The sequence below is a fragment of the Danio aesculapii genome, chromosome 19 (assembly GCF_903798145.1).
Source record: "Danio aesculapii chromosome 19, fDanAes4.1, whole genome shotgun sequence".
NCBI lineage: Eukaryota > Metazoa > Chordata > Actinopteri > Cypriniformes > Danionidae > Danio > Danio aesculapii.
In genome coordinates, this window is record NC_079453.1 from 21,802,251 (window position 1) to 21,814,758 (window position 12,508).

The 12,508-nt window shown below is 35.4% G+C and overlaps 1 protein-coding gene across 3 annotated transcripts in view; it reads right to left on the minus strand.

The window, feature by feature from the left end:
• The window catches only part of slc52a2 (solute carrier family 52 member 2), a 41,516-nt gene that overhangs the window by 1,903 nt on the left and 27,105 nt on the right, over window positions 1–12,508 (minus strand). The window contains exons 1-4 of one of the 3 annotated variants that reach the window (XM_056479250.1): window positions 11,746–11,953; window positions 4,698–4,835; window positions 3,761–4,613; window positions 1,675–1,798 (exon numbers count right to left, since the gene is read on the minus strand). In XM_056479250.1, coding sequence (XP_056335225.1) covers window positions 1,675–1,798; window positions 3,761–4,613; window positions 4,698–4,827 — 1,107 coding nt within the window. In that variant the 5' untranslated portion in view covers window positions 4,828–4,835; window positions 11,746–11,953. Of the gene's footprint in view, window positions 1–1,674; window positions 1,799–3,760; window positions 4,614–4,697; window positions 4,836–6,843; window positions 9,744–9,996; window positions 10,115–11,745; window positions 11,987–12,508 lie in introns of those variants that run through there. The other 2 variants (XM_056479251.1, XM_056479249.1) reach the window with 2 other exon arrangements.

Below are 12,508 nucleotides of genomic sequence, written 5' to 3' on the forward strand. Positions count from 1 at the left end.
TAATATAGTGCATAATAACAATTAATACTAGTTGTTTTGCAAGATAGTAGTATTCAGCTTAAAGTATAATTTAAAGGCTTAACTAGGTAAATTGGTAACTAGGTACACTTGATTCATCAGGTAAGTCATTGAAAACTGTGGTTTATATAAGAAATATCACACTCGTAGCAGTGCGATATGGTTGTATATCGGCATTGGTGGGAGGCGTGCTTAGTGTCCGACCAGTGACAATATACAGCCATATCGCACTGCTACAAGTGTGATATTGCGTTTATTCAACAGTTCAACGGCATAATTGCGTATATAAAAAAGAAAATCAAACATGGAGAGTCTCAAAATCCTTTTGTATGAAGAACTACTTTTTTCCGCCATTCACTCACATCTGCAGCTGACGTCAGAACAGCAGAAACCATTACTACTTCACCAACGTCACTTTAGAGCTAGTATTTGAATGATTCTCTAGCATAATGTCTAAAGTGATGACAAAACTGGTGATTTTGCTCACATTTTCAAAATTATAAGTCTGAACGACATGAAATGCCATCAGTCAATAGAGATTTCCCAGTATTTCTCTGTTGCAATCTGGATATCACAATAATTAATGCCGAAAAAGCCAAAGCAAAGCAAACACTACCAGATTACTGTTGTGTTTGCAATAAGGAAAAATGCTAAGTACATGCAGGCATTTCTTACTTCTTTCTGTTTACTGAACTAGTCTGCAGTAACTAAACTAAACAGAAGACGCATTAGAAACAAACAGATGGCCAACCAAAAAGGAACTCAGGGTTATACAAAGAGTGGCCAACACAAACTGAGTTTCACACTCAATACACTACAATTACTATGGTATAAATACAGCACAGCGACATAAAAAAAAGAGCGAGATCGACTTAGAATGTCACTCACCAATTTTATAACAGTTTGATTAGCTGTAGTTTGAAAATACGCCAATTTTTTCTCCTCTAATTATGCTGTCTCTGTTGCCATCTTGTGGATGGACAACGTCAACCATCTTTGCTCTGCTCAATGACAGGCTGATGGATGCTGACACGCTGTATCTTAGAAATTATAAATATTTAAAATAGACACTATCCTTATAAATAAACTGCATAGATGCAATCTAAACAACTACATTCGCAACTAAAAAGCCTCAAAAGTACATTATGTTGTACAACAGCAGGAATATTTGTCAAACTGTAGTGAGTTTATTGATCTGCTGTCACTCTATGTGGGCAGAGTAATACAGAATGTTGAGGAGGCTGTACGAGTTCTGATATTGCAGAATATCGCACAGCTATCAGCCAATCAGATTCGACAACCAGACACAACTGTTGTATAAATATAAATATATTGCACGTTTATACAATTAAAAAATATATTTAATATTTGTCATATTTTAAAATATTGTCATTCCATTATTAATATTTCTTATGCATTTAACTTATTATTAAAAATTCCCTAGCTCTTTTAAATCGCACTTTAGTATCTTGTTATTAACCAGTAATTGTAATGACTATAAGTTAATAAAAGGACTGTAAAATAAAGTACTATCTGAACTTCCCTGTGCACACATCACGAGTAATTATGAAATTCTCTGGACATGCATTTATGTTATGTTATGTTTCGTTCTTAGTAAGTTCCTCTCCCATTCATTAATAAGACACATTTACTAACCACTAGAGCAACTCCAAGCTGACTTCCTAAAAGTGGTGGACAGGGACTTAATGCAGCCAAGGCCATGAGATAGGATGCGAAAATAATGCCTCCCAGTGACATCATACCAAGACCAACGCTGGACCTGAAATAAAAGCTTTCATTAATTTCAATTCTAAAAATAATTTTCACAACACACAATAACATGACAAACTGTACATAAACATTTCTTTTTTTTTGATAACCATGTTTCTGGAGCTCATAAATGCACACTTGGTATTGTTGTGCATTTCTGATATTGAATGAGTGCACTTGACAACATTCACAAGTGATTTAAGTTCTCTATTGAAGGATATACAGTAGCGGGCATCCAACGTCGCATCTGTAATTGCATACAACATGAGATGAATTCTCTATTATATAGTACACTACCTGGCAAAAGTCTTGTCCCCTATCCAAGTTTTGTGAACAACAAAAAATAACTTGACATCTAGTTGATCATTTGGTGTCAGTAGTGGCTTATTTGAAAGGCAAAAGCCTCTAGATGATGCTTATTTTCATTCATTCATTTTCTTTTCGGCTTAGTTCCTTTATTAATCTGGGGTCGCCACAGCGGAATGAATCGCCAACTTATCCAGCACATGTTTTACGCAGCGGATGCCCTTCAAGCAGCAACCCATCTCTGGGAAACATCCATACACACTCACTCACACACTACAGACAATTTTAGCCTACCCAATTCACCTGTACCGCATGTCTTTGGACTGTGGGGAAAACCGGAGCACCTGGAGGAATCCCACGCTAACGCAGGGAGAACATGCAAACTCCACACAGAAACGCCAACTTACCCAGCCGAGGCTCGAACCATTGACCTTCTTGCTGTGAGGCGACAGCACTTCCTACTGCGCCACTGCCTTGCCTATGCTTATTTTACCAAAATAAAATGTGATTATGCTTTAATTTTTAATGATTTAATTAGGACAGTAAGGTCTGACTTTGCTTAGACAAAAATCTTGTCAAGTACATAAATAATGTACAGTATAGAATATAAAGTCATGGTGCAGTGGAAAAAAAAATAATATTGTGTATGACTCCCATGAGCTTGGAGGACTGCATCCATACATCTCTGCAATGACCATTTGTCAATAATAAAGTTATTAATAAAAAATTAATAAAGTCATCTGGAATGGCAAAGAAAGTGTTCTTGCAGGACTCCCAGAGTTCATCAAGATTCTTTGGATTAATCTCCAATGCCTCCTCCTCCATCTTACCCCAGACATACTCAATAATGTTCACATTGGTGACTAGGCAGGCCAATCCTGGAGCACCTTGACCTTCTTTGCTTTCAGGAACTTTGATGTGGAGGCAGAAGTATGAGAAGGAGCGCTATACTCAAGAATTTGCCCTCTTCTGTGGTTTGTAATGTAATTATACCTCAGGCTGTTGATGTTGCCATCCACTCTGAAGATCTCTTGCATGCCCCATACTGAATGTAACCCCAAACCATGATTTTTCCTTCACCAACTTGACTGATTTCTGTGAGAATCTTGGGTCCATGCGGGTTCCAATATGTCTTCTGCAGTATTTGTGATGATTAGGATGCAGTTCAACAAATGATTTATCAGAAATATCTACCTTCTGCCACTTTTCCAAATGATCAACTAGAAGTCAAGTTATTATCTTACAACTGGGATTGATGACAAGACTTTTGTCAGGTAGTGTATATGAAAAATAATATGTAAGCCAAGTAGTAAATTAAAACAATTCGTATTATTCAAAAAAACAGTAGATGTGAAGTACCCAGATGACCCCCTACTGTACTTCTTGTTAAGATTCTGAAGTGCACATCCAATGTATTCATTCTTATCCCAGGGGAGCATTTATGAATGAATGTAAAGCAGTTAAGTTGATAAGATGGCTACATAATAAATGTAGTACATCCAAATTCCATTCATACTACTCGTATTGATATTAAAAACATATTTTTAAAGGTTGGGAAATGTAGTACCTACAAATGTAGTACCTACTCATAAAGTATGTAATTTTGTAAATATGGGGTACTCCAGGAACATGGGAAGGTGGGGATTACCTTAGTTGGCTCAATTACCTTAATATGACAAACATGGCCACAAAGCAGGCCAAAGGATTTGCGATGTTGCCCAAGACGACAGAAAGGTGAAAGGTCATGTTGCCGTAAGGAAGACAGGAGAAACTCTGTACAGATGGCAACACACCGTTGGTCAACGCATTGGATATTCCCAGCAAAAGAAGCATGTAGACATTGCGGGATGTCCAGAAGGCCACAACAGGAGCCTGTTTTTCAATTTCAACTTGTTCCTCAGAAACTGAAGAACCTCCATTTTGTAAAGGATGGGTCTCTTCCTCCGTCTTATCTGTTTCCTGCTTAGTTTTTGGACCTTCTTCTGCTGGAGTCTGAGTGACCACTCTGTTTGTCAGAGCCAGGAAACTCATGGCTGAAATTACCAGCATTACAGTCAAGATCCAGAAGAAAATTTGGGCTGGAAAGTTTTCTTTGAGATAATGGGCCTCTGTGCCATTGGATTTCTCAATGCACTCTAGTTTCCCTACACCCTGTCCCAAAGCGACCACACAAGGAAAGAGAGCACTAAGGCCTTGTCCAACAAAGAACGTCCGGATATATTGTGCAGGGTACCGATACATAAAGGGTAAGAAGGTGACATTGGAAGTGCAGCAGAATAATGACAGTATAAAAGTAAGTAGCAGGAATGGGACAGATCTAGGCTCTCCTGAGACCATAGCCACCTGGGACCAAAAGAGAGCAAGAAATGCGGAAGCTACCACCGCTAGTGCTTGTATGATATGGATGACCAATCGCTCATTCAGCCATCCTGGAGCAAAGTGGTGTGTTAAAGTGACAGCCACTGGTCCCAAATTCCCAAATGCAATCAGAACTGAAATATAGGCTGGCAAATTCCACCCTGTAAAGAAAGAACACTTTTTAAAGTTCTACAGATGTCAGGATAATACAGAAACTGCTTTCATGTGCTTAAAACAATGTATACCTTCAGGTAGAACCCCTACGACAACTGGCAGCTCAACCCATATCGAGTCTACAGAGATCCATGAGCCCATTCCAAACAAGGCCACCAGAATGTGTGTGACAATGGCATGATTCCACCATGTATCTGCCATTTATGTGTCTGGAAAACAGGGCAAGTTAAGTTATAGTGTATATCAGATACAAAAAAACTCATATTGGTGCCATCTAAAATTTTCTTCTAAAATTTGCATTCTTCTCAGGCTTCTATGTGAAGGTTCATTCATTTGACTATTGTGTCAAATAAAAGGTTATTGTCAATCCCTGTAAAATAACTGAACATAGGAGGTTGAGAAAAGAATTTTAGACAGCAATTAGAGCAGAAATGCCCAAACTAGGGCAAACGGGTCAAAGTTGTCCCATGGTAACCTTTGATTTGGCCCGCTATCCCATCGGAGAGGGAGAATAATGGGAAAGCTTGGGGCAAATGCCTTCAACAGGGACCGTCAATTCTAATTGAACATAACCATTTGTTAGTTTGTTTAATTGCTGAGCTTAAAAAAAGCAAACTGAAATTAAATGTTTTAATAAAATGTTGTGAATTAATCAGATTAAAAAAAAATTTAAATGTAAATATCGTTGTTTGACGGATAGAGGACAATGCATTGAACTCCATTGTGTAATAATAAATGTGATTGTTTTTATTGTTAAAACTTCATTGTAAAATATACATATATGTATAATTATTTTATATGATCCTACTTTTTTATATTAATAAATTAGGATTTACATTCTCCAGTTTAATGTAATAACTTTGGCCCACCACCCTCAATCAAGTTTAAAAGAAAAGGTTTTGGCACCTCTTATTAAGAGGTTGTTGCATCTGAACTCATCATATAGTAACGACAATCAGATTCCAGTAATTTATGGATTACACGATTGCATATTATTTAAGCAAAGGCAGTATATTTATAATTTTTTGATTATTCCTTTTTTGGAAAAAATTTACTGTTAAATGTCTTACTTTGCCATATAATTTAGATTTGTAAAATAAAGAACCATGTAAATGTTAATATAATAAATTTGCAACCGTACAAATCTGTGGAAAAAGAAAACATCTCTTAAGCAATTCAGGCAACTACTAAACAAATAATTATGCAAGTTACAAAACACTGGTCATGTACAGCTGTCATACTCAGTGACTTATTAGAAAGTGTCAATTCTATAAGTTTAGACAGAAATATATTTTTTAAAGATTTTGTACATGTGAAACATCACTGCTGTTTTAAGTGTATTATTGTTTGTTTATGTTGTGCAGGGATTCAAAATTATTCTAAAATTAATCACTAATGTAAAATGCATAATTGTATTATCAGCCTCACCTTAATAAAAAAATAATATAAAAAGAATCAAATAAAATAACTAAATTAAAAGATTTAACAACATATTTGCATGTTCACAGTTCTCTGATATCAGTTAATAGTCAAACCGACATGCAGGTATATGAAGTATATACAATAAAAGAAATATCTATTTTTAATGTTTGGGTTTGTTTATTTTTTATTTAAATGTAATGATCATGAATCCACTACTGTTCTCATCATGCTAATTCCAGTTTCACAATCCCTGATGTAATGTAAAATGCATTTTCGATGGTGATAAAAAAAAATGAAAATAACTTCTTTATTATTTCTCTCTACTTTTTTTTACGACAATAAGAAACATTAATTGGCAAATAAACAGTCAATATTATCTAAAATGAGTAATCTAGATATTGTTACAAACATCTGTCCTTATATAATCTGTAATCAAGAGTATAATTTCTATATAATCTACCCAGCACTGTGTTTCTATATATTAAACAGATCCATAATTAATGTTTTTACTGAACTTTTTCAACTGAATGCAAAATGAAAAGTAAAACATAAATTTCATAATGATTCCATTCATACAATTACATTTGCATTTAAACCTATTATTAATATTACATACACATACTACTCTGATATCTAGAGAACAAAATATAAACATTTTAATATAGCACATTAACAATAGTATATAACTGTTATTACCAGTTATTGTTGTATTAGTAATGTTGTTAATTACTGATAAAAATTAAAACTAATATTTAATAAAAGTCAGGACAAGTAGGTTGCAAAAATGTTTTTATTTTGTAAAGAAAGCTCTATCAAAAAAAATTTATAAATCACTAAATGAACTAATGCACTATTTTGACAAAATAAAATGTACTATTGCACTAATTTCAACAACAAATGTAACAAATTTGTTAGTAACATGAACAAATCTTTTTACAATAAAAAAGCAGAAGCTAATGCAAATAGCTTGTATTCAACATTTCCATCAACACAATCAGTGAAACTCCAAATTCTCCCTGTAACAAGTCCCAAACACATTTTTTTTTCCTTTAATGTCAATTTTTTTTTTTTCAGAAAAGTCAATCGGTTTGACTTTTCTGACCATTTATTGTGCTTTTAGGGTCTGGAGGCGATGTTTGAGTTAGGGTCTATTGAGTGATCGAGCACATTTTCGGTTGAAGGTGAAATTATACCTTTCTCATTTGGTAAGACATCCTTCAATGTAGAAACCATGTCATTCAAAGAGAAGCCTATGTTACCAAGCTTTTTGTCTCTGGATCCCGAAATGCTCTTTTGGTAATTCAGCTCAGAGCGGATGACCTCACGTGTATGATTAAGACTGGCACCTTCCAGTTTTTGAAGCAATCGTTCAACATCTTGCTTGCTTTTACATGGGCCGCCATACTTTGAAATCGTTCCAATAATCATTTTCCTATAAATGTGCCCCTGAGCTCTTTGCTTAAGTCTAGATGCTTTCATTTTTTTTAGATTTGCACCTTCAATGATGGAGTAGGGTTTTGATGTCCGTTGCTGCATTTGAATGGTTTTCTGGAGCGATAATGAGGCTGCTGTTGATGTAGGTGTATCTGACATCTTTTGAGAGGCAGGTTCTTGTTGTGCCTCTTCAGAAACGCAACCGTCAGTCTGGTTGATCGTTTTATCAGGACGTTTTTTCTTATAAGGGTATGTGTGACCAAAGGGATACTCACCCATCAGCTGTAAAAATGTACAATTTGCCATTTGAACAGCTATATCCCCAGGCAGATCTTTGCAGTGCTTGCCGCCAGGTAAGAAATCTTTCAGATTGTCCTCCATTACTGCTGCAAGAGCTTTCGTCATTTTCTGTAAACAAGTCTTCAAGAGAGTACCATACTGGTTGTCAGCATTGTCACTGCAAAATCTGAATACTCCTGCAAAAGTCCGCTCTTGGATTGGAACTTGTAAGAATACATTCACAAAGTTTTCCGGTTGCAAAAGGCAACTCACATCTTGCGAGCATTCCAGGAGTTTGTCGTAGAGGCAAAGGATGTACCTACTGAAAAAAGGATATTCTCCGTCGCTCTTCAAGAGTTGCCAAAAGGGTCCTAAGACTTTGAGGTAGATAATGGCAACTACACAGACCAGAGTCTGCAAAGTCTCATCGTTTGCATCAGCATTGATGCTATCCAACAGGATGTTTGAGTTGTCATTCAGAAGCTGCAGGTCGGATACAAATAAAGCAACTTCTTCATGATGGTGAATGAGTCCGGCAGCTGCCTCAAAGTAGTTAATCACACGATTCGACCGATAAATCGGCAGACTTGAAGGGATTTTTCTCTCTAGGCAAAAGGCAAGCCAGAGTCTGCGGAAGTTGGGGTTGGTCACATCACTTGGACATAACATTTCACATGCCATATTAATGTAACGAGTCACAGCACTCTCCTCGAAGTTGACAAAAGTCTGGAATCTGGGGTGCTTGTCGCGTCCGAGTTTCTCGGCTGTGGTGAACACTATATCTTTTTCGAACGAAATCATTTGCTGCTCAGTTACATCTATAAGTTCAAAAAGAAACTGGCAGATGTAGCGTAGGAAATCCAAAGGGGGGACTATTGGATGAGTGCTTGCTTTGACTTTTTCATCAAGGGATTTCAGATCATCATCGTTTTTCAGCATTGCATTGAAGTGATTTTGAAGTAGATCCAGTGAAACCACCTTAGCAGCTTCATTCGGTCCCCCATATATGCCTGCCATCTTTTGCCAAGACAAGACAGAGATATCAAGAAGTGTTACATTGTCACCTGTGTCGGTTTTTGCATCTTCTTCTGGATTTTGGGTCTGGGATTGATGGGTCTGTGATCCCAGTTCCTTTTTTACACCCATTGCACAAGGCATTTGCTTTGGTTCCTGCTGCATTGGTTCATGCCGCATTGGCTCATGTGTTTTCACAGTAACATCTATCTGTGAAATATTGAAGTGTTCATCTTCATCCTTCACTGCAGTAGTATGTTTATGCATGCGTCGTTTTCTTTTCAGATGTGCTTTGTTCATTGCCACCCTCCTGTATTCAACATCATCAGCATCAGCTTCAGGAGAAAGATCAAACGGACTCTGAAGAAACTCTTCCAGCAAACCACGGCTCCTCTTACGGCTCCGCTGATTGTTGCGGTACTGCATTCTAAAATTCCTGAGATTCCCGCGTAGGAGCTTGTAGGCCCTTTGGATCTTGCCATCACTACAAAATAAAGGCTCAAAGTTACGAATCCAGGACACTAAAACGACTGGGTCTAACTTCTCTCGTGAAATAAAGTTAGTCAATTCCAGAACTAGGCCATTTGTGAGAGCAGTTAATTTTGCACGATCTGAAAGGTCCGACATTTCAAGCAAATCTCTTCTTCCGATTCCGATACTATCACATATAGGTCCCACAAATTCAAAGTTGACATCCGACTCAAAAAAGTTCTGTCTTGCATCTCCAGTAAGGCTCAAAGCTGTTGTAGTGTTTCTCTCAATTAAGCTTCGGAAATCAGCAGATTTAAACATTGGAATAATCTTTTGGAGCCACTGTATTAAATCAACCCAAGAAACATCTTGTTCTTCTCTCAACAATCCAATCTGCACCAACATGCGGTTTTTCCAATTCTTTCCATCTAGTTCCAACAGATCCCCATAATGAGCGCCAAGGAAGTCGTCAACAAGTTTGGAGTAAAAATCATCCTCTGTAAGACATGAAACAACATAAGTGTTGTGAGTTTGTGACCTATGCTTTACAGAAAAACTTAAGTCTCATGAGCTTTACATGTTCAAATAATGTTCCAAAATTTAGTTTTACATGTCACTTTTACATGTGTTTTTTTTCCGTAAGAGACATAATAAAGTAACTATATTCTATGTGTGTTAAAAGTACATCTTTTAAAAATTATTTGTTTTGATTTTAGGTGATTGAAAACAAAGTAAAAAAGTTATACTCACTGAGCTCAGCAGCAATGGTCTTAGCACTCGCACTAGAAGAACCAAAGTCTTGCAGGTCCTCCATAATTGAGCATCAAAGTGTCTTGGCTTGATTTTTTAAACCATCTGGTGGAGCACGCTTCCAAATAAAGGCCAAATAAATGTTTTAGTAATAACAACAGCTAATCTTAACCGTGCAACAATAATCCGTCACAGTATTGTATTGTGTTGTGTTAAAGCTGTTATTTGTGAGACCACTGTTTTTCTAGTGGTATTACATGATTATAGCAGTATTCACCTTCTGCTTTTTTTTAATCTTCTAAAGTATACCAAAAAGTGTTGGGTAAATGTGATTAAGTTAGTTCTGTAGAAAAGTTAGTTCCATGGTTAGTTTGTCAAATTCAGTTTTGCTTAATAACAATAATAAACACAAAGCAATAGAACTGTGGTAACAGTAACAAAAACTTTACTTTTAAATATATATATATATATATATATATATATATATATATATATATATATATATATATATATATATATATATATATATATACACACACACACACACACTACTGGTAAAATGTTACAGTACAGTAAAAGAAAACAGTATGATTTTTAAATGTTTTAAAATAAGCTTCTCCTGCTCACCAAGGCTGCATTTATTTAATCAAAAATACAGTACAAATTGTAAAATGTTATTGCACTATAAAATAACTGTTCAAAGGTTATAATTTAAGTTAATAATTTATTCCAGTGATTTTAAAGATTAATTTTCAGCTTCATTACTGCAGTCTTCAGAGTCACATGCACCTTCAGAAATCATTCTAATGTTAATTATTATCATTATTACTATTAATGGTAATAAATAGTATTAAAAGCAATGACTGGAGTAATCATTTAATTTGAAACTACATACAATAAGAAAGCAGTTATTGAATTATATATATATATATATATATATATATATATATATATATATATATATATATATATATATATATATATATTACATTTACTAAATGCCACCTTGATAAACAGAATAATTTTCTTTAAAAAAAAACTTGACCCCAAACTTCTGCCACCTTGATAAACAGAATAATTAAAAAAAAAAAACACTTGACCCCAAACTTCTGACCGGTTGTGTGTGTGTGTAAATATTTATGAATAAACTTGTATATGTGGTTTCATTTGTAATATTTAGTAAAATTACCTGTTGCAGTGAGTTGGATGAATATAATTATTTTGGACCAAAATAATAGTGAAAGAATTGTGTGAAAGGTCATTTACTTTAGTTGCATAAATCAAGGTCACATATTCTGTCAATGGTGATTTATTTGTTATCCCTGTGTATCCGGGGAACAAAACGTTCACGCCCCATTTGTGCACGCGGTTGCTTTTTGTAGCAAGTATGCATTATTTAGTTAAACTGGCATAAAGTCGATCGATACGCCTTGTTTGTTTTGGTTTTAACAATATAATTATCCGACAGAAAACTGGTATTTTAATATTAATAATTTCTCGTGGTTTGTTCTTCTATAAATCGAGAATACTTCGATGCTGCGCGTTGTGAAGTCTGAAAACATGTCTGTGTTGATATCAGATATAGTTAGATAAGATAACTACCCTTGGTTTAAAGGACGTTATTAAGAAAACAAAACGTTATTTAAAACTTGAACTTCCAAAGCATTCGTAAAAACGCGCCAATGGCGATGCATGCTTTTATCAAACAGCAATTGTAATGATTTCATGTAAATCTCAGAATACACTCACCGATTGTGCTTTGCTTTGTGATAGATGTAACGTTGGGTGTGTTGTATATCGTTGTTTTTGTCTTTGGACCCTTTGCTGTTTGTGGAGGGAGAGTTGGGGGTTCCGTTTCGGCAATAAAGATCATGTAAACGGAGGAGCACCCACTCTATCTTGCACTTCCTATTTCAGTCACGTGTGCAACTGAAGAGGTCTCTGATTGGCTGTGATGGTGCTGCTACTACAGTCGTTTTGGCGAACTATTTTAGTAGTATTTTTTTTTTAGAATATTTCGCTCAAATGTAAAAAGAGTGAATCTAAGCCACTGTAATAAAGATATATGTAGACACACGTAAACTTTAATTTAACATGTATTTTAAAGGACATTTTTATTATTATTCATTCATTTTCTTTAGTCCTTAGTCCCTTTTTTATCAGGGGTCTCCACAGCAGAATGAACTGCCAACTTATCCAGCATATGTTTTACGCAGGGGATGCCCTTCCAGCTGCAATTAACCAGTACTGGGAAATGTATTGCTGTTGTTGTTATTATTATTATTATTATTATTACTTTTGTTGTGTATTTTTTATGTTTTGCATTAACGCAAACTGAATACAGTTTGGCTGCAAAAAAGGGTTTGTTTAATTTGAACTTTTTGCTCTTATTTCTTCTGTAAATAAAATAACCTTCAGGAAAGAAATGTCCTCACTGAAACCCGTTATTACCCATTCATTTATGCCTGACAAAAATCTATTTTAATTAAAAAAAGGTATATTTCATATGAGC